The following is a 23,214-nucleotide window of genomic DNA, read 5'->3' on the forward strand; positions in this document are numbered from 1 at the left end:
CCTTCCCCCAATCTGAGGACTAGAGTGGGAAGGGATGAGATTCCCCTATGACGTCAGCCAGGGGGTGACGTGACCGCCCACCGCTCTCCTTCCCCAATCTGAGTGGGAAGGGATGAGATTCCCCTATTACGTCAGCCAGGAGGTCTACATGATCGCCCACTGCATCCATCTTCGTCCCTCTTCCTTCCGGGGGGCCGCTGACTCTGGCTCTGTGACCGGCCGGAGCTGCCAGCCACGGCACTTGCTCGGTAAGAAATGGCACGGAGGGCCATTTCTTCACAGCGAATGTGCCAAAGACATCATCAGCGCACAACACAGTAAATATCTCCTAAACAGCGCACGTTAGGAGATATTTACAGTACCTAAGACTTATTCTAGGCTTACCTATAGGTACAAGTTCCCCAAGGAGGTTTACAACCACTTTAAAATACCACCAAAAGAAAGCTCTATTTGTGTGAAGAAAATAATAAAAAATGTGTATGGTTACAGTGTTGCATGACCGCGCAATTGTCATTCAAAGTGTGAGGGCCCTGAAAGCTGAAAATTTGCCTGGGCAGGAAGGGGGTGAAAGTGCCCTGTAATGATGTCCTTAAAGGAACAGGGTTTTTTTTTTTTAAGGGTTCCAACGTTTTGTAAAATGGATCAGGATTCACTTTAATAATCATGTACAAGACAGCGCCTACCCCACCATGTACACTGTAAACAGTACCTTTCTTTGCCTTCTTTGCAGGGGCAGCTGCTACTGTGCTTGGTGGGACTTCTTGTTGTTCACAGTCAAAGTTTGCAGGTGGGGGAATATATCCGGAAGACCCTGGAAAAATAAATGTGAATCAATGCAATCAATTGTAGGACATTCATCTAGTAGAACAGGAATCTCCAAACTATGGCCCTCCAGCTGTTGCGGAACTACACTTCCCATGATGCATTGTAAAACGCTGACATTCACAGACATAATTAGGCATGATGGGAATTGTAGATCCTGAACAACTGGAGGACCGTAGTTTGGAGACCCCTGAATTCTAGACAAACCGATATGTGTTCAGTACATTACAATAACAAAACAAAAAGTTGCTTAAATTCCAAAACAGGATTTTTGTATTCACTGGAAAATCCTTTTTTGGGGGGGTCCACGGAAGGACCCAGGAGATGGCCTACAGAGTTGCAGTTTGTTTATATCTGCAGGTGCCTCTTACCTACATAGGCAATTTTGTGTGAACTAACCCTTTAGCCACATGCCGACCGGGCCATAGCCGAAAGATGGCTACAGCGCGGTCGTGTTTTTCTGGGTGGATGTCCATGGATGTCCTCCTAGAATCTTGCTCCCGTGCGCCCCCTGGGGCGCGCACCCAGGAACATCCGTGACCTCCGGGTCCTCAATGATTGCGGTAAACGGTCGCTTATAGTGGCTGTTTACCACGTGATCGCTCTGTCAAATGACAGAGCAATCGCTTGTAAACAAACCCGTGTCACGTCATGACGCCGGTTCCTCCATCCCCTCTCTGTACCGATCAGTACAGTGTGAGGGGAGAGGGGGAGAGATGGCAGCAGCGCTGTGGGCTGGATGTATAGTGCCCACAGCACTGCTCAGTGACAATAATCTGCAGTACTCTGCCCATACTCTGCCACACTCTGCCCACATTCTGCAACACTGTGGAATACTCTGCCAATACTCTGCAATACATTTTAAAAGAAACAGAATTATTTTTTTTACCAAATTTTCAGTCTTTTTTGATTAATAGCGCAAAAAATAAAAAACCCAGCGGTGATTAAATACCATCAAAAGAAAGCTTCATTTGTGTGAAAATAAAAGGACAAAAATTTCATTTGGGTATAGTGTTGCATGACTAATTGTCATTCAAAGTGTGACAGCACCGAAAGCTGAAAATTGGTCTGGTTAGGAAGGGGGTTTAAGTGCTCGGTGGTCAAAGAGGAAGTAAACCCTCTTTAACCACTTAAGGACCAGGCCTCTTTTTCAGACTTGGTGTTTCCATGTTTAAAACAGTTTTTTTTGCTAGAAAATTACTTAGAACCCCCAAACATTTTATATTGTTTTTTTTCTAACACCCTAGAGAATAAAATGGCGGTCATTGAAATACTTTTTTTCACACCGTATTTGCGCAGCGGTCTTACAAGCGCACTTTTTTTGGGAAAAAATTCACTTTTTTGAATAAAAAAATAAGACAACAGTAAAATTAGCCCAATTTATTTTTATACTGTGAAAGATAATGGTATGCCGAGTAAATTGATACCCAACATGTCACGCTTCAAAATTGCGCCCGCTCGTGGAATGGCGTCAAACTTTTAGCCTCAAAAATCTCCATAAGCGACATTTAAAAAATTCTACAGGTTGCATTTTTTGCGTTACAGAGGAGGTCTAGGGCTAGAATTATTGCTCTCGCTCTACCGATCGCGGCGATACCTCACATGTGTGGTTTGACCACCGTTTTCATATGCGGGCGCTACTCACGCATGCGCTCGCTTCTGTGCGCAAGCTCGTCGTGACGGGGTGTTTTTAAAAAAAAAAATTTTTTTTCTTATTTATTTTTACACTGTTTTAAAAAAATAAATAAAATGGATCACTTTTATTCCTATTACAAGGAATGTAAACATCCCTTGTAATAGAAAAAAGCATGACAGGTCCTCTTAAATATGAGATCTGGGGGGTCAAAAAGTCCTCAGATCTCATATCGGAGACCACCGTTATCGTACAGCCGACCGCCGCCTGAAGAGATTGATATCTCGGTTGTGGCAGCAGCTGCTGCCGTTACCGAGATATCCCTCTTCAAAAATAGGACGTACATCGTCGTGCGGCGGTCGGCAAGTGGTAAAAAAAAAAAAAGAGAGAATAAAAGCAAACCCTGCAAGAAAAAGGCATAATGAGCTAGTATGCACAACATACTAGTTCATTATGAATACCTTACCTGAGCTGGAAGCCCCCGAAGTGACCCTCGTTCTTCTCCTCCATCTATCCCGGAGTGACTTCCGGGTATCGCGGCTCCGGCCAGTCACAGCGCCACTATCAGCAGCCGCTACCATCAGCATGATCGCCGTCAGCAGCGACATGCTCAGTGCACCTGCGCGCCGCAGACAATCGGTGCCAGTCTTTTGCAAATATCTCCTAAACCGTGTAGGTTTAGGAGATATTTGTTGCACCTACAGGTAAGCCTTAATCTAGGCTTACCTGTAGGTAAAATTGGCCCCAGAGGGTTTACAACCACTTTAACTAGCAAGCTGTGAGATGGGAAGTAGTAAAAGCCTCTAGGGGGGCTTGCCTTCAGTTTCTATGTGCCTAGTGTCAGTGAGCTTCACTCCAACAACCACTCAATGTGCACCACCTGAACAAAGGACAGGCAAACTGCTAAGGAACGGCATTACAGTTACTAAAAATTATTTGCAAAATGTAATGATACATCTATCACAAAATCAAATTGAATTTGTCATATCATGTATCTAATACATTGTGAAATTAATTTTTTGTAACTATAACGATGTTCAGTAAAAGTTTGTTAGTCCTTTGTTCAGGTGGTACATTTTGAGTAGTTTTAGGACACTAAAGCAGGTTTAAATCTTTTGTGCAGCATATTGACATATCACCAGTGACTCCCCTACTATTTTGAATTTAATTCATATCTTTTTTTGGGGGAGGACCTTGAGGCTTTAGAATTGTGTTGTGGGTTTAGTTCTCCTGTAGGTGACAGTATATAATAGGTTGCTTGTCATCCAGTTGTGCCACTCAATGCCTGGGAGAAAAATCCTATTTTCTTTCTTGTTTATTGAGGAACACAGGAAGCCTTGCTGTCAGGGTGTCCAAAGCAATAGGAAACAAAATGCCAACAGGCTCACCCAAAACAACAGAACTGTAGACTGCTGGCTGAACATCCACCTGGCAATACATGGAGAATGTGTAAAAAGACAAGGTGGCAGCCTTTGCAAATCTAAAAAACTCGCCTGAAGCCGAAGAGACCAAGAAACACTTAGCCCTTGTACACGCGGTCGGACATTCCGACGGAAAATATCAGATCGGACCGTGTTGTCGGACAATCCGACCGTGTGTGGGCTTCATCTGACTTTTTCCGTGGGAATGTCCGACCAACAAAGTTTGAGAGCTGGATATAAAAAATTTCCGACAACATGATCCGATCGGACTTTGTCCGATCGTCTGTACAGAATTCCGATCGGACAAAGTGCCATGCATGCTCAGATCAAATTCCTAGACCAAAGCTATTTTCTACTAGCCTGAATGTAGTCACGTCGTAACTAAATAACGTCATCACGTTCCGAACAATTGGATTTTCCGACAACTTTGTCCGACCGTGTGTATGCAACACCAGTTTCGGACAAAATCCGTCTGACAAAATCCAACGGATTTTTGTTGTCGGAATGTCTGACCGTGTGTACAAGGGCTTACCGTTTTAGGAGAGTGCATACCTCAACCGAAAAGGGTGGAACCGGAACTTTATGACCGCAAGTTGGAATAAGGGTCTGTTTGAGCCACTAAAAAATTTGGGAATGAGATAACCAAATCACCCGAAGTTCCTGAAAGTTTATCAAGAGACAAGATTTCTCCAACATCCAAGTCCCCTGCACCAACAAGTAGCCCATGATTCCTCCATACCCTGACAGGCTAACATCCATCAGGAGGATCTTCCAGAAGACTGAAATAAAAAGACTTCACAAACTCCAGATTAAGGGTACCTGAGCCACCAAGCCAAAGACGACCTGGTCCTCATGCCAGATGAATGGGTCTGTCTAAGAATTAGGACTGACTTGTCCCACAAAAGACAGAATGCTGTGTTGTAGGATTCTGGAGTGGATTTGGGTAAATAGGACTTCCTCACAGAAAAATACCATCAGCCACAGGAGTCTCATGCAGTTGCGAACAGTCTGGCAACTTTTGGCCTGAAAGTACGATTTTGGAAGTGGAGAGTTTGAAGTTTCTGCTGGGGAAGAAAAGCTTTGGCTTGAGCTATGCTTAGGATTAGACCCAGATATTCCAAGCGATGAGTTCTTTCCAGTGCCGGCTTCTGAAGATCCAGGATCCAACCGAATCAATCTTTGGGCTGGGCGGTCAGGGCTACATTCTCTGCGAGAACCTGTGACTATTCCCTCAGTAGGAGGTCATTTAAAATATCCCACAATGGGAATGCCCCTAGAGTTCAGTACGGCTCTAACTGGGGCCAGTACATGGTGAATAACCAAGGTGTTGGAAAATAGGCCGAACGGCAGTACCACTAATTGGAAGTTCAGGGGACCAATAGCAAAGCAATCGCTGGAGCACTGTAAAAACATTCAGGTATGCATCCTTGATGTCTTTAGGGCCCAGAAAGTCTTCCTGATGAAGGGAGACTTTGACAGACCTGATGGATTCCATAAAGAATTTTTGGTCCCAAATTAAATTTACTGTCTTGAGAATCAAGCTTGGCATCTTTTGGCTTGGATACTGTGAACCAGTTGGAGTAGAACTCCTGGAACCATTCTGCCACAGGACCTGAGGGAATGATGCACTGCTGCAGAAGACCTGTGGGGACTTCATAGAGATCTGCTACCTTGTGCAGTGACACAAACAGGTTGGAAGTGATGAACAGGGGAGTGGGCTGGGATTCTACTGTGTAGCCTCTGGAAACCACCTCCAGCACCCAAGCATCTGAGCTGTAGGCTGTCCATGTGTCTACAAAGACTAAAGACCCATACACACTATCAGATTGTCTGCTGATTTTTTCCATCAGATTTACCAAAACCATATAATATGAGGTCAAACCTTAGGGGTTTCAATGTGAATGCAATCAGGCAGGCCCTTGTACTACATGGTTTTGGTAAATCTGAAGGAAAAAATCAGCAGACAATCTGATAGTGTGTATGGGGCTTTACAGATCTTAGTCATGTTAGCATGAAGGTTCAGCCCTACTTTCCACCCCAGTTTGGAAAGTAGAGCTGAACCTTCATTCTGAAAAAGACTTATCTGAGGCCTTGGGAGACTTAGAATTAATTTCAAGACTTGCAGGCAGACTTGGGTATGGAGTTGGAATTTAACATTATAGAGTAACAAAAAGGTCCTCTTGACCTCCTGTGAGGGATCTTCTCAGACTGAGCTTAATGCCGCGTACACGCGATCGGAATTCTTGTCGGAAAAAGATCTGATGGTTTTCCCGACGGAATTCGGCTCAAGCTGTCTTGCCTACACACGGTCACACCAAATTCCGATCGTTTATAACGCGGTGACCTACAACATGTACGACGGGACTAGAAAAAGGAAGTTCAATAGCCAGTAGCCAATAGCTTCTGTCTCGTAGTTGAATCTGAGCATGCGTGATTTTTGGCGTGTCGGAATTGCATACACACGATCGGAATTACCGATAGAAAGTTTTTCCGTCTGGAAAATTGAGAACATGCTATCAATTTTTGGCTGGCGGAATTTCGGCCAGGCTAAATTCCGATGGAGCATACACACGGTCGCATTTTCCGATGAAAAGCTCTCATCTGTCTTTTTCTGGCCGTAATTCCGATCGTGTGTACGCGGCATTAGGCTTCTTTTTCAGAGGAAGAAAAGCATCAGATGGTGAGATATTAATTTCTGCAAACAGGGCATCCAGGAAAGAAAATCGCTCAAGTCAGTGTTGATGGGGGAATCCCTCCTACGGAGTTATTGTGTTCCCCCAGAGTTATTCTGTTCCATGCCTTGTCATTTTCATTCCATCATTCTGTATCACACCCCCTGCTTCTCACACAAACCCCAGCTCTGCTCTTTCCATGATCGGTTACAGTCTGTAGATTAGTTATTCTCAAACATGGTTACTCCAGAGGTTGTAGGGGTTCCTTCAGCATTGGGCAATGTCTGCCTCTCAGATAAGTTCCCACTGACACCATTGATCTTTTTAGCTCTCTGTAAGGAGGGAATTCTTCCCAATGACCACAAGTGTAAGGACCAATCTTCCCACTGACCATCACACTATTGTATCATGAGTTGTAGAGTTCTCATTTTTAGCAGGGGGTTCCCCCGAGACCGGAGGACTATTTCAAGGGCTCCTCTGTGTTGAAAAGGTTGAGAAAGGATGGTGTAGATAATGTGTCCCCTACAGGTGACAAAATTGTCAGGAAGAGGCCAGTGTTACCTGCGAGGCACTTCTCCAGCAAAGACTGCAGCCATGTGATGTTCTGTAGCCGTGTTAACACTTTTCCCTTCATATCAGCATTTGCTTGCATACAGAAAGCATTGATAACCTAAAGAAAAGAGACTAGGTCAGTGTCACACCTAGTACACGAAGAAAAAATAAATAAAATAATATAACTATATATATATATATATATATATATATATATATATATATATATATATATATATATATATATATAAAACAAATATCAGAGATTTATCATTCAATCACCTCTCTGAACCAATTAATGGTGAAGAAAAGCAGCGAGCACAGGAATTCTCGCTCTTGTCTGGATAGGGAATTCATCTTGTCTATGACATCAAGATCCGTGAGATACACGGGGCATCCTGGAAACAGAAACACACAGTTATTACACACCAGTGTACGCATACTGGATGGTATAAATGTGTGTGTATACATTGTGATGTACTACAGAGTACAATGATAAAATATAAACAAGAGAAATACTGAAAGAAAAAAGGTGAGTACACTCTAAACAGTAATGATGACAGATGTGCCTCATCCAGCCTACAATGAAGTTTGCACTGTGCGTAGCATGATACAACCACACACACACACTGAGCACAACAAAAACAACAGAGTACCTAACAAAGCATCGATCTCATCCAAGTTGCCCTTAAACTCGTCCTCTATGCAAAGCCGCAATAATCGGAAAAATGGTGACAGGCAGAGAGGAGACACGAGGCTGTGGAGACATGCATACAATGAATTTTCACACTGCACTGAACAGAGATTAATACAAAAAAAAAATAGAAGTTATTAAAAGACACGCAAACCGAAACTCACCGACCCTCTGTGGTGTGTGCGGCACCTTTATTGGCGAAGTCATGTGACAGAAGTGGGAGGAGATTAATCACAACTATGCCCTGGCTCTCATCGTCTTCCAGGTTGTACATGGCTTTCACAGGGAACATAGGATTTCTGAGGAGTTGAAGGGAAGGTTACACATAGGAACACAACATCCTCATCGCTGGATGACTGAAGAAATGATTTCCCCCCCCCCCCAAAACCACATACACACAGCGCTACTAAGCTCATGGTGAAATCAGAGGCAGCGGCACCACATATCACTAATAAGCCCATAGAGAAGGAGGAAGCAGTAACACCACGCATTACTATTAAACATATATAGAAGGCAGAGGCAGCGGCCCCACACTTCATTTAAAAAAACGTAAAGTCAGCGGCCCCCACACACCGCTGCTCAGCCATGGAGAAATCTGAGGCAGTGGCACCACCACTATTAAGTTCACGGAGATTAGAGGCAGCGGCTCTACGCACCACTTCTAAGCTCAAGGTGAAATCAAAGGCCGTGGCACCACACACAACTACTAAGCTCAAGGAAAAATCCGAGGCAGGGTCCCTACACACCACTACTAAGCTCAAGGAGAAAATCAAAGACGACAGCACCACACACAATGCTATTAAGCTCAAGGAGAAATCAAAGGCCACGGCACCACACAACACTACTCAGCTCAAGGAGATTATGGGCAGCGACTCCAGTACTAAGCTCAAGAAGAAATCTGAGACAGTGGCATCACACTACTATTAAAGTTATGGAGAAAACAGAAAAAGCAGCACCACCACTAATAAGCTCTAGGAGGTTAAAGACAGTGACCCCTCCCCCCCCCATCACTACTGAGTTCAAGAAGAAATCTGAGATAGTGGCCCCCACACCACTGCTCATAGAGAAATCAATGGTAGCGGCCCCACACACTACTACTAAGCTCAAGGCAAAACCTAAGGCAGCGGCCCCACGTACCAATACTAAGCTCAAGGAGAAATCCAAGGCAGGGGTCCCACACACACCACAGCTAAGCTCAAATAGAAATCCAAGGCACGGCCCCACCATCATTACTAAGCTCAATGAGAAATGCAAGGTAGAGGCCCCCTACACTATTACTAAGCTCAAGGATAAATCCAAGGCAGTGGGCCCACACACCACAGCTAAGCTCAAGGAGAAATTCAAGGCAGAGGCCCCACACACCACTACTAAGCCCAAAGAGAAATCCAAGGCAGCGACCCCACACACCATTACTAAAGCTCAAGGAGAAATCCAAGGCAGCGGCCCCACACACCATTACTAAGCTCAAGGAGAAATCCAAGGCAGCGACCCCACACACCATTACTAAAGCTCAAGGAGAAATCCAAGGCAGCGGCCCCACACACCACTACTAAGCTTAAAGAGAAATCCAAGGCAGCGACCCCACACACCATTACTAAAGCTCAAGGAGAAATCCAAGGCAGCGGCTCCACACACCGCTACTAAGCTCAAGGAGAAATCCAAGGCAGCGACCCCACACACCATTACTATAGCTCAAGGAGAAATCCAAGGCAGCGGCTCCACACACCGCTACTAAGCTAAAGGAGAAATCCAAGGCAGCGACCCCACATACCACTACTAAGCTCAAGGAGAAATCCAAGGCAGCGGTCCCACACACCACTACTAAGCTTATGGAGAAATCAGAGGCAGCGGCACCACCACTAATAAACTCAAGGAGATTCAGGGGAGTGGCCCTATGCACCACTACTAAGCTCAAGGAGAAAACAAAGGCAGTGGCCCCACTAACTTATACTAAGTCCAAGGATAAATCCAGGGCAACGGTCCCACACACCACTACTAATTTCATGAAGAACAGAATGCAGGGATGTGGTTTCCACAAGTTTTCTCTTCTGAGGTATTTTACACTTATTGTATCAATTTATGTTATGATTATACAGATTCATGCATTTCAGACATCGCGCCAGCAGGTCCATTTGGACTCTTGATTGACAACAGAGGGAGGTAGAAAGATCATATCACTACAAACCCGTCAATCTTTTGGTCTAGATCTACTACATAATCCTCCTGGAAATCATCCACCACCGTCTTTCTGATATATTCCTGCAGGAGATAAAGGAAACATCACATTACTGCAAAAACAACTAGCCTTCCCTACAAAAAAGGGTTTGGTTGGCGGTGTAGTGTTGCTGTACCTGGGTTTCCCTTTACCCACCTCAACTTCGGTTGAAAAGGTGAAGAAGAAAAGAAGTGCCAATTAGATGAACCAGTAAATCTTGAATTTCTGGCCGTCGGGTTATATTGCCACCTTCAGGAGTAGGATACTGGGCATAAAAACAAGAGCACAGACTAGGGGCAATTTCGGCTGGTGGTCAAAACCTAGAGGCAGCTCAGTAAGTCACAAGGCAGCAAATGGTCTTGACATAATAAAACCAGAGGGGTGGGTGCTGTGTCCTTCAATGTACTCAAAGGAAAGGATTTTATGACAGAGCAACAGCATTTCGAATATACAGTCTTTTTACAGTAAGAACGATTTTTGGGCTTACTCTTAGTGCCCATTTTATTCCCAATACATATGTAGATTGTAATAATGGTTAAATCGTTTTTATTTTGACGAGTTTACTACCGCTTTAATTAGCTCATGTTAATTATGTTTCTGGTAACAGTTTGTATTGTTAGGGTAATATGATCAGGAGGGGACTGTTCTCCTGTGGGGTATAAAGTATGTGTCTGAGTTTCAATAAATAGTTCCAGTTTTCATACAAGCTATTTGTCGGCTAGTCTTCTTGTATGCTGCGGCTATAATATCTGGTATCTATGTCCAGACAGGAGGAAGCGGTATACTGACGAAAGCACCAAAGCTGGGTGCTGGGACAGTTCTGTCACAAACTGAATGGGTTGTTTTACAAGGTGATCGTTTACTATCATTTTGAATGAATGAATGAAAGAAATACTTGTATAGCGCACAATGCGAACTGAATCGCCTCTAGGTGCTGTGGCGAGCTTCGATCATCAGCTAAAAGAGGAAGGTCTTAAGTTTTTTCTTAAAAGCCAGGTGATTTTCTTCCAGACGGATGTCGATTGGTAGAGCATTCCATAGCCGGGGCCCTTGGACTTTTTTTTTTTTTCCCAAAATGCTTCCAACCTTCTAGGACACTAATAGAAAATTGAGGCATGCTGGGTAGAGTACAGGTTATTTGGGGGGATGGTTTATAATTTTCCTGTAGGTGGCAGTACAACCCGACATTCTCTAAATTCCTGTGTCCCTCAATGAGAGAGAAATAAATGTCCTTTCTGTTCATCTCCAGCTAAGGTTTTGGAACGTACCATTATTTGGGGATGCAGGTTCCTCTCTTGCACCAGATTGGCCAGCTCATCGTAGTAAAAGGCAGCAGATTCCGGGCACTGGTCACAGCAGGTGCGTGCCAATTCCAGGAGAGAGGTGACCTGTTCCCACATAGAATCATAGTCACAACACTGGCAACATGTGATCATTTATTTAGGGTGAAATCATCCAAGTGACTGACCTGCCGGAAGACATGCGGACTCAGGGTTGCTGCGTCAGATTTGCCACCTCCCGACTTTCTCCTAGAGGCAAAAGGGGGATGGACAATGAGGAGAGATGGGAAATAATTAGAGCTGTTAAACAAGCTTTGTGTTCTGACCTACAAAGTTTCACATTTTATATTCTAATACATTTACACTTCATAGGAACCTAGAAACCACATCCCTCATAGATCCTACAGCAATACATAACTACACAGGGACTTAGATCCTCCAGATTCATCCTTTTGAAATTGCCGGTGACTGACCTGGATGGGTTCTACTGTATATACTCATACTGTATATAAACAACCACCACATAGCAGATTTACTACTACAGAGCAGTCGTTCTGTGCAGAATCACATACATATTTTATATATATATATATATATATATATATATATATATATATATATATATATATCTCCTGGGGCCCTTTACTACGATTCCAAGAACGAACGAACGAACGAACGAACAAAATACTTGTATAGCGCACAATGCAAACTGAATCGCCTCTAGGCGCTGTGGCGAGCTTTGATCATCAGCTAAAAGAGGAAGGTCTTGAGTTTTTTCCTAAAAGCCAGGTGATTTTCTTCCAGGCGGATGTTGATTGGTAGAGCATTCCATAGCCGAGGCCCTTGGACCGCGAATCTCCGATCCCCCTTGGATTTATACCGGGCTTTGGGCACGAGGAGGAGGTTTTTGTTGGCTGATGGAAGACTGCGGTTTGGTGTGTAATGATTTATTTTCTCCATTAGGTATTGCGGAGCTTCTCTATGCACGCATTTGTGGGTGAGGCAAAGGGTCTTGAACGTGATCCGATTTTTTACGGTTAGCCAATGTAAGCTCCTCAGCGAAGGAGAGATGGATTCCCAGGGATTTTTTCCTGTTATCAGCCTTGCCGCCGTGTTTTGGATCAGTTGTAATCGCGCAAGTTGATATTGTGGTAATCCTATGTAAAGCGAGTTTGCGTAGTCCAGTCGTGAATTAATGATTGTTCCAACTACCACTGCTTTGTCATTCTTTGGGATAAAAGGGATGAGTCTGCGAAGCATTCGCAGCAGATGGTGAGATCCACTGACTACAGATCCTATTTGCGCATCCATTGACATTTGTGCGTCTAAAATAACCCCGAGACTCTTCGCTTTGGTCTTTGGGGAGATAGTCTGCCCACACACACACATACATACATACGTGATTCTGCACCTCCGCCTAGGGAGTGCATGCCACCGGCACACCGCTTTTGCTGTGATTAGTCAAAAGCAGAAGCCAATCAGCGGGTGCCAGCCAAAGAATGACCGCCGGCACCTGCTGATCGTCGAGGACAGAGGCTGCACAGAGCTCTGCATATGTAAACAAGGCAGACCTCCGTCCTGTCAGCGGGGATGTGCTGGATTTTCTCTCCCTGCAAAACAGGGAGTAAAACCCATCACATCCCTTAGTAAAAGCACCACACAAAGTGCACAAACACACTGGCTAAGCCCACATTTAACCCTTTGATCGCCCCTAGACGTTTAACCGCCTTCACTACAGTGGCAGTGCATATTTTTAGCACTGATCACTGTATTAGTGTCACTGGTTCCCACAAAGTGTCAAAAAGTGTCAATATCCAATTGCCTGCCGCAATATCGCAGTCCCGCTATAAGTCGCTGATCATCATTACTAGTATTATAAAAAAAAAAAAAGAAGTAGTATAAAAAAATAAAATAATAATAATATTCCATAAAAATACCCCTTGGTTTGCAGATGCTATAACTTTTGAGCAAACCAATCAATATACACTTATTGCGATTTTTTTTTACCAAAAATATGCAGCAGAGTACATATTGGCCTAAATTTACGAAGAAATTAGATTTTCCGTTTTTTTTTTATTGGATACGTTTTATATCAAAAAGTCAAAAACAGTTTTTTGTTTTTTTCAAAATTGTCGTTTTTTTTTTTTGTTTATAGTGCAAAAAATAGTGGTGATCAATTACCACCAAAGAAAGCTATTTGTGGGGGGGGGGGGGGGGGGGGAAGACATAAAATATCTTTGGGTACAGCGTTGTATGTTCGTGTAATTGTCAGTAAAAGTAAAGCAGTGCCGTATCACAAAAAAATGGCCTGGGCATGAAGGGGGAAGGGGGGGAACACAGGTCAAGCGGTTAAAAAGAATGGTTCTACTGTATATACTCATATATGTCATGTACATGTGTGCGCTATCTACTGCTTATTGCTGTATGATAACTATAAAATTCTAAATAAAGATTGAAAAAAAAAAAAGTCTGACCGGTCACTAGTAGCCATGCTTCCCAGCATCCTCACTGCCCCAATCACTCCAATTCGCTTGTACTTCACCACTGTACTGGAAAGCTGCTTCCTGATGACAATGTGCATCTCATCCTAAGGAAATAAACAAATAATGAAAGGCCACAATATTTCGGTCTGGTTTTGTATGTGCCAGAAGGACCCCAACCTATCTCTATTAGTAGCTCAGGGGGTAAAAAAAAAAAAAAAAAAAAAAGAAATAGCACAGGCAAAACAAAATCAAGCAAGGCCCCTGTCCAAAACTGACAGACAGTCTTCCCTTTACAACCAAACTCTCTAAGTTTGATTATAAAGGGAAGACCGGCAGCTTTGCACAATGGTGAAATAATAAAAAAAGGTGCAGCGCTTAGATTATGACAATATCTATATAATCTTTTACCAGTGTAAATAATATAATCATCTTTAAGGCTGGGTTCACACCACAGCGATGCGGGAACGCCGCGAATCCGCTGCGTTTTCCCGCATCGCATGACTCCCGCCGGCAGTTCACACTGCCCTATGCGAACGGCTGGGAGTGTCAATGAAATGTTAATGACACCCCCAGATCCGTCCGCATATCGCAGTGCGATCTGCAGACTCGCACAGGAATCGGATCGCATGGTGTGAACACCCATGCAATCCGATTCTGTTGCGGACCAAAAAAAGGGTCCTGTGCGAGTTTGCTGCGGGAGCGATGCGAATTCAGCCATATCAGTATGGCTGAACTCGCATCGCTACGGAAATCGGATGTGATTTGCACTGCAGTGCGGTGCGAATCACATCCGGATCTCCCCCCCGCAGCAGTGTGAACCCGGCCTAATAGTGAAAAAAACTCTGCATAAATTAACACTATTAATGATTCTATGTTTTAGACAACACTATATCCAAATATACAAAAAAAATAAAAAAATTGATATACGTATATCCACCAAGGTGAACGTGTCAAGAGTCCATAAGTGAAACAAAATGGTGACAAAGTGCAATATCTTGAGAAGTTATAGTGACTTCAGTGAATACTTTGCAGAAATCCACCACCACTTGAGAGGAGGCTTACCAGATGTAATGGACCCAGTTAGGTATATACCTAGTGAGTCACACGAGTTTATTGATGTAAATCCACACGAAAAAACAGCTGGCAAAACTTGTAACGTCTCAGGGGTACCAGAGTAGACAGAGAGATGACCCAAAAATAGATGAAATGGCTATCCACCTTTCGGGGTGACTGAGGACAGAGATTCTTCCACGTATATTATAGGCCAAAAAGAAAATACAGCCTCATAATGAAATACCGTTTAAAACTTTTATTAACATTAAAAGCGTAAATGGGTACTCACATATTACAGGCAAATACAAGCATGGAAATAAAATCTGGCAACGCAGTGGCATCAACGAGCCCTTCCCAACGAGCCCCACCCCAGATGATGCCTGTTTCGGAGAAACGCGTTGGGAAGGGCTCGTTGATGCCACTGCATTGCCAGATTTTTTTCATTATGAGGCTGTATTTTCTTTTTGGCCTATAATATACGTGATGGGGAAGCAACCGGAAGTGGTGGGTGGAATGCAAATCCACTCACTTCCTGGTTGCGGTATAGCGTGCGTGCCACACAATCTGGTTAGTGGTACGCACGCTATACCTTTACCATCATACCATTATTATTATTACTATTTTAAGCTCCTTTGTAAAGGATGGAGGCGTCCTCGCTCTCACCCCCCAGTCTCTCTCCTCCACTCCCCCCTTCAGCATCTACTAGCAGTAACGGTGGACTGCATGATGGGGAAAGATAGAACACTTCAAAAGGGTAGGTGGACTCTGGAGCGATTATCTGATGCTATGTCATAATGTGACATATGGAGCATTGGATCTGGTTATAAAATGAAATGAGACGAGATGAGATGAGATGATGGTCGGGTGGATACGGGAGATGTACCCTACTGCTAGTGCAGGGATATAGCCCCCTCTCTACGGGAATGAAGACGTATTTGTGTGCTTGACAGTTATGATTTAGCATGTGGTATGTTTTGATGGATTGACATGGTGGGCGGGTGCCCCACCCGGACGGGTGTGGCAGGCTCTGGTGGGCGTCCACCCAGACATGTGAATGGCTCTATTTAGAGGGAATCTAGAGAAAGTTAGTCTGCCATCGCTGAGGCTCTGATGAAGATGTTACTCCCTCGTTAACAAGCAAGCCGTTTGCGATACCATCTGGTTAAAAATAAAATATAAAAAGCAGCTGCCAAACTACGAAATACACATAGAACAAATACAATAAATAAAAAATGGGCAGCGCTGAAATTACAATTAAATAATAAATCAAAAATTTATGAAAAGTCCAGAACAGAAGAATGAGTCAAATTAGCGATGAAAAATCAACTGGGAGATGGACGTAGTGACGTCATCGCACATCTCAGCGACAGGCGTTTTTGCTTATTGGCCAGCCGCTTTTTATATGTCTGTTTACATCCTCTTAAATGTAAGTGTATTACTTTTTTATATTAAAACCTATTGCGGTTCAGCCTGCACTATGGAGTAGAGTTCTCCTCTTTATTTTTTGGCCAATATCCTCATTAACTTCTGGTTGGCCGGTATTCGATTCTCGAGCCATTTTGATGTGTGGTCCAGGCTTCCCCTTACTGATTCAGCTTCCTTGTGGAACAGGCCCTGGGCTGGGCACTAGCCGCAGGCTTTTTTATAGCTTGCCTTTGGTAAGCCCATATATTTATATGTGGTGATGGTGGTGCACTGTCGGTACAAGGTGGCTTTATCGGCACTTTCATTTACACTGGTTTGAATTGTGTCTTCACTAATCATCACAGTTATTTTTCATCACTAATTGGACTCGTTCTTCTTTATCTGGACCTTTCATTCATTTTTGATTATTATTAATTGTAATTTCAGCGCTGCCCATTTTTAGTTTATTCTTTTAACGTTGGTTTGCGAGTACGATTCTTTCTTTTATTTTTCAAATACATTTTATTTTTGGTAATGCACAAGGTCGGTGTCCCCTCCCTGTTTTTCTATGCGTTTCTAAATCTATACATCAGATTCAGTTGGCATTTTACCGAAATCTAACCAGCCATCAGCCTTGTGAAATGTGTACGTGTCAGTAATGGAATGGGTGAATTGACAGTCCCAGGTTCAGGACAAAAGGTGGCAAATGATGTGAATTCATGCTCTACCAATCACATAAAAGGTAGGTTTAAAGTGTGAGTTCACCTTTTTTTTTTTAAAAACAAACAAAAAACAAAAAGAGGGTGAACACCGTACACCCTCCCCAGCCCTCGCCGGTCCCGGCTGCACTAACCTCTGTGGATGCTGGGCTGTCCCATGCAGCAGTCCAGGGATTTGAAGTCCACGCTCCTCTCCATTTTCTCTGTGTAGTGCTTCTGGGACGGATCAGAGCAATTCTGATTGGTTAGCACAATCACACAGCATCACTATGATTCAACCCAGGAGAAGCGGGAATAAGGACGGGGATTTCAAATCCCTGGAGCGCCGCGCCAGCTGCATGGGCACTAATAGCTTAGCATGCGTGGAAGTACAGAGGGGACCGGCAGAAGAGCCCACCCTCGAGCTTCCCGCCGTGTGTACCTGGATGTGAACACCTTCATGGGTGAACGCCAGCATGCAAAGGATTTGAAAGAGCTTGCGGATCTGTTGGGCATTCAGGTTATCCAAGTAGTCCAATATACCCTGCAAGAAAATATATTGATACATCTATCAATGCTTCCAGAACACCCTGCTCATTGTGTCAATTAGAGCGATTGTAAAAGCATCATTTAATAAAAAATATTATATATATATATATATTTTATATACACAGTATATCTATATATACACGCGCACGCACATACATACATACATACACACACACACACACACACACACACACACATGGGAAACATGTAACCTGCCTTACCTGCTCTGTGTAATGGTTTTGCACAGAGCAGCCCTAATCCTAATCTTCCCAGGTCCCACCGCCGTGATTCCTGGCTCCTCCCTCATGCCAAGTGCACCTATAGCAAGGCACTTGCTATGGGGGGGGCACTCGTGCGTGCTCGCTCCCGAGACTGCTCTGTGTATCCATAAGCCACACAGAGCACGGCTCAGCCATGACCCCTGCTCCCTCACTGTGCCAACGACTCCCGCTGCTGTCTTTGAGCCAATGAGGAAGGGGGGAGAGCTGCTGCTCTCCTGCACATCGTTAGATCAAGCTCAGGCCTAGGTAAGGAAGGGTTGGGGAGGAGGGGAGGGGTGTGAGCTGCACACAGAAGGTTTTTTACCTTAATGTATAGAATGCAAATAAGGTAAAGAATATTGAGCCTTTACAACTACAGTGCATTGTGTTGGTTCTTTGCATGTGGCCTGCTAGATAAAAAAAAAACAGAAGATCAGGAAGAGCCGACACCTTAATGGATGGACTAAATTATTACCAGAAAACCAAAAAAAAGTGTCCAAAAATGTCACCTCCAACCCCCCCCCCCAATTTTTTTTATATGGAAGGAAATGTAGATCAACTAATATTCTCCCTTATGCCAAAACTGCTTGGCATTTTCTTTCATGGGACTTGCCAAGGCTCAGGTTTGCTTAATTTGTTTTGGAGACATGAAATGTCAAGAAAGACGAAGCCTTCTATGACAAAGATAAAGCAATGTTCTAATAAATTGGTCCCCAAACTGAGGCTCGGGGGGGCCAGGTGTGGCCCTTTGCTTGCTTTTATCCGGCCCTTGGAGCACTATTTCATCCACTTATACCAACAATAGGGAAGAATTCCACCCACTGACACCAATGAAGGGGGCAAAATTTCTCCCAATGACCCCAACTACGGTGGAACAATTCCCCCCAATGACATCAATAATGGGGCACAATCCCCCACCCCCCCCCCCCCCCCATAACACCAGCTAAGGTGGAACAGTTCACCCTGCTAACACCAACAATGGGGCACAATTCCTCCCAATGACACCAACAATGGGGCCCAATAATACCAACAGGGCACAATTTCCCCCAATGACACCAACTAAAGGTGGAACAGTTCCAAAACCATAACCCCCCCCCCCCCCCGCTGACACCAACAATGGGGCACAATTCCCCCCAATGACACCAACTAAAGTTGAACAGTTTCCCCCGCTGACATTGACAATGGGGCACAATTTCTCCCAATGACACCAACAATGGGGCCCAATGACACCAATGATGGGGCACAATTCCTCTCAATAACACCAACGGTGGGGCCCAATGACACCAACAATTGAGCACAACTCCTCCCAATGACACCAACTAAGGTGGAACAATTCTCCCCACTAACACTAACAATGGGGCACAATTCCTCCCAATGATACCAACAATGGGGCCCAATGACATCATTGATGGGACACAATTCCTCCCAATGACACCAGCAATGGCGCACAATTTCTCCCAATGACACCAACAATGGGACCCAATGACATCATTGATGGGACACAATTCCTCCCAATGATACCAGCAATGGTGCACAATTTCTCCCAATGACACCAACAATGGGGTCCAATTCCTCCGAATGACACCAACAATGAGGCCCAATGACATCAATGATGAGGCACAATTTCTCCCAATGACACCAACAGTGGGGCCCAATGACATCATTGATGGGGAATAATTCCTCCCAATGATAACAACAATGGGGCACAATCCCCTCAATGACACCAACTAAGGTGGAACAGTTCCCCCCGCTGACACCAACAATGGGGCACAATTCCTCCCAATGATACCAACAATGGGGCCCCAATAACACCAATGATGTGGCACAATTCCTCTCAATGACACCAACAGTGGGGCACAATGACACCAACAACTGAGCACAATTCATCCCAATGACACCAAAGATGGGGCCCAATGACATCATTGATGGAGCACAATTCCTCCCAATGACACCAACAATGGGGTCCAATGACATCAACGATGGGGCACAATTCGTCCCACTTACACCAATAATGGCGCGCAGTTACTCTCACTGAAACAAACAATGGGGCATTATTTTTTCCCACTGATGTCGGGACCCTTTCTATTTCTACTTGGCCACCGTCCGACCCTCCTAAAGCCTAAAAGACGGTAAACTGGCCCTTTGTTTAGAAAGTTTGGAGACCCCCCCCCCCCCCGTTTTAATCTATAAAACCAATCCCCTTTTTGATTATAATGTCATGGCATTTCACAGGGAAAGGAACGAATATATTCTACAATGCTCAGTCCTATGTATGCTTCTGTTAATATGATGAAATCTGCAATAAACAGATAAAAGAAAAAGCTTTGTGTTCCTCCAGCGTAGACGATAGCAACTTAGAACAGTAAAATGTAAAAGCTGGCGATTCTGACGACGCGGAGATCGGTCCCCACCAGCATTCACCCACCTTGATGAACACGGCGTAGAGGGCCACGGCTGTAGGGTTAGTGGATATCAAATCTGTTATTATATCCAGGGAGGAGTCCACCTCATCGGAATACCCGCTGCACACATGGGTCACCAACGTCGCAATCAGCTCCTGCAAAAAAAAAAAAAAAAAGCACACTCAGATTTTTACCATATTGCTTATAGAGCTGGGACAGGGATGCAGCCTACAGCTCACCCTACTACTGCCTGCTTGTAACTCCCATCTTCTTCACCAACCCATTCACCTACCTGCGCCAGGGAGCTGCGACTGCAATACCATATAATACAGAAAACTGCCCTCAGTGCTGTGTGTTCTGCTCACTTTGTAGATGTCTATAATATACAGCACCCCAGAGCATAGTCTTCATTGTAATGTGATCTGCCACCCCCACCCGTCTGTAAGGGGCTCGTTTACATTTTGCTTTAAAATGTGGCATTGGACGCACTTTTTTTTTTTTTTTAAAGCGCCCTGAATGCCAATCAATGAAGATATTTGCCAGCACACCACGGAACGACATAAATAGTGTCCAAACGGATCATTTATTGCATGATCACAACACAAGGAGAGTGCAACGCTTCGGAGTCACGCAGGACCCCTTTGTCCAGGCATGCCTCTCCTAGTGCAGCGTTTGACCAGGCCGTTTTTTGCGATTCGGCCCTGCGTCGGTTTAACTGACAATTGCGCGGTCGTGCGATGCTGTACCCAAACAAAATTGGTGTTCCAAGCCCCCCCCCCCACAAAAAGAGCTGTCTTTTGGTGATGTTTTTACTGGTAATATTGGCAATCTGCGATTTTTAGCGGGACTGCGGCGTACAAACTTCACCACTTTTTGGGGACCAGTGACATTATTACAGTGATCAGTGCTATAAAAATGGACTGATCAATGTATAAATGGCACTGGCAGGGAAGGGGTTTACACTAGGGGGCGATCAAGGGGTTAAATGTGTTCCCTCAGCATTTTCTAACTGCGCGGGGGGGGGGGGGGGGGGGGACCTGACAGAGATCACTGGGAACAGTAGGTCTCTGACATGCCCCACTGTTAGAATAGGGACCTGCTTTGTTTCCATTCTGCCTCTGTGTACAGTGATTGTGGGCGACCATCAAGTCCGTCAGATCCGCGGGCGCGTACCATCAATTTCACATGCACGGACCGACGTACAGGTGCGTCTGTTCACGCAGGAAAGCCAACCTGCCACAGTATAAGTGCGGCGGCTAATCGGCAAGTGGTTAAACAAGTTGAAGTTAAAAGCTGATTGGTTTCTGTGCAGAGCTGCACCAGATTTTGCACTCTCCAGTTTTAGTAAATCAACCCCCAATGTGTCCTAATACACCCCGCATAACCAATATCATCCATCTCAAGACATGCATACAGGTATATACTGTACCTACACTATCCACACTGTGTCTCCTCATATACCCTGCATAACCTACATGGTCCTCTCCAGACACACACATATACACCAGCACTATCCACACAGTGCCTCCCTATATACTTTGCACAACCTTTATGGTCCTCTCCGGACACACTTACCTGCTGGCAGTAGCGATCAAATGCAGAGAAGGCCAGCTTGTAGAGGTGGCTGCTGAATGAAGGGACTTCCGGCTCCGCAGACCTCAGGAGAGTCTGAGCCAAGGACAATATGGAGGGAAAATAAATCATCAAAACCTGTAAAGGAAAAGACAAAGCCATCAGCCACCTGGAAACCATATATCTACAAAATTATAAAACTGATCCCCAAGTCCCCCAGAAAAATCCTAAAAATCACATGAGGATAATTCATTCACCAGAATTGGTTACCACACCACTCTGGAGAGAAAACACAAGCAGCACACTGAATGAAAAAGAGTGTCACCCGGTCCTGGCATGCCCCTGCATAGATAGTGTCACCCAGGTATTGCATGTCGCTGCATTAAAAACAGCATCCGGATGCTATGTCTTGCTGCATAATTAAAAAAAAAAAAAAAAAAAAAAAAAAAAAAAGGAGTGTCATTCAGATGCTATATGTCACTGCAAGAAAAAAGTACCACCTGGATGCTGCATGTCACGGTACTAAAAAGAGTGTCACCTGATTGTTATATGTCACTGCATGATCAGCATCACCAGGATGTTAAATGCCGATGCATGAAAGAAGGATCACCCGGATTGCTGCATGTCGGTGCATGAAAGGACCATCACCCAGATGCTGCATGTCGGTGCATGAAAGGAGCATCACCCAGATGCTGCATGTCGTTGCATGAAAGGAGCATCACCCAGATGCTGCATGTCGGTGCATGAAAGGAGCATCACCTGGATGCTGCATGTCATTGCATGAAAGGAGCATCACCTGGATGCTGCGTGTCGGTGCATGAAAGGAGCATCACCTGGATGCTGCATGTCGGTGCATGAAAAGAGCATCACCTGGATGCTGCATGTCGGTGCATGAAAAGAGCATCACCTGGATGCTGCATGTCGGTGCATGAAAGGAGCATCACCTGGATGCTGCATGTCATTGCATGAAAGGAGCATCACCTGGATGCTGCGTGTCGGTGCATGAAAGGAGCATCACCTGGATGCTGCATGTCATTGCATGAAAGGAGCATCACCTGGATGCTGCGTGTCGGTGCATGAAAGGAGCATCACCTGGATGCTGCATGTCGGTGCATGAAAAGAGCATCACCTGGATGCTGCATGTCGGTGCATGAAAAGAGCATCACCTGGATGCTGCATGTCGGTGCATGAAAGGAGCATCACCTGGATGCTGCATGTCATTGCATGAAAGGAGCATCACCTGGATGCTGCATGTCATTGCATGAAAGGAGCATCACCTGGATGCTGCGTGTCGGTGCATGAAAGGAGCATCACCTGGATGCTGCGTGTCGGTGCATGAAAGGAGCATCACCTGGATTCTGCATGTCGGTGCATGAAAAGAGCATCACCTGGATGCTGCATGTCGGTGCATGAAAGGAGCATCACCTGGATGCTGCATGCTGCATGTCGGTGCATGAAAGGAGCATCACCTGGATGCTGCATGTCGGTGCATGAAAGGAGCATC

The 23,214-nt window shown here is 44.8% G+C and overlaps 1 protein-coding gene across 1 annotated transcript in view; it reads right to left on the bottom strand.

Annotated features, from left to right (window-relative positions):
• FANCD2 (FA complementation group D2) overlaps positions 1-23,214 on the bottom strand; it is a gene marked incomplete at its 5' end in the record, with an annotated part of 70,108 nt that overhangs the window by 25,944 nt on the left and 20,950 nt on the right. Inside the window, 12 exon segments of the mRNA XM_077451566.1 lie at positions 710-811; positions 7,110-7,218; positions 7,383-7,498; positions 7,757-7,857; positions 7,959-8,093; positions 9,980-10,053; positions 11,278-11,397; positions 11,478-11,538; positions 13,764-13,876; positions 17,370-17,471; positions 20,162-20,293; positions 21,714-21,848. Coding sequence (XP_077307692.1) covers positions 710-811; positions 7,110-7,218; positions 7,383-7,498; positions 7,757-7,857; positions 7,959-8,093; positions 9,980-10,053; positions 11,278-11,397; positions 11,478-11,538; positions 13,764-13,876; positions 17,370-17,471; positions 20,162-20,293; positions 21,714-21,848 — 1,300 coding nt within the window.

This window comes from Lithobates pipiens, unplaced genomic scaffold, assembly GCF_037356315.1.
Source record: "Lithobates pipiens isolate NorthernLeopardFrog02 unplaced genomic scaffold, aLitPip1_a1.2 Scaffold_23, whole genome shotgun sequence".
Taxonomy (NCBI): Eukaryota; Metazoa; Chordata; class Amphibia; order Anura; family Ranidae; genus Lithobates; species Lithobates pipiens.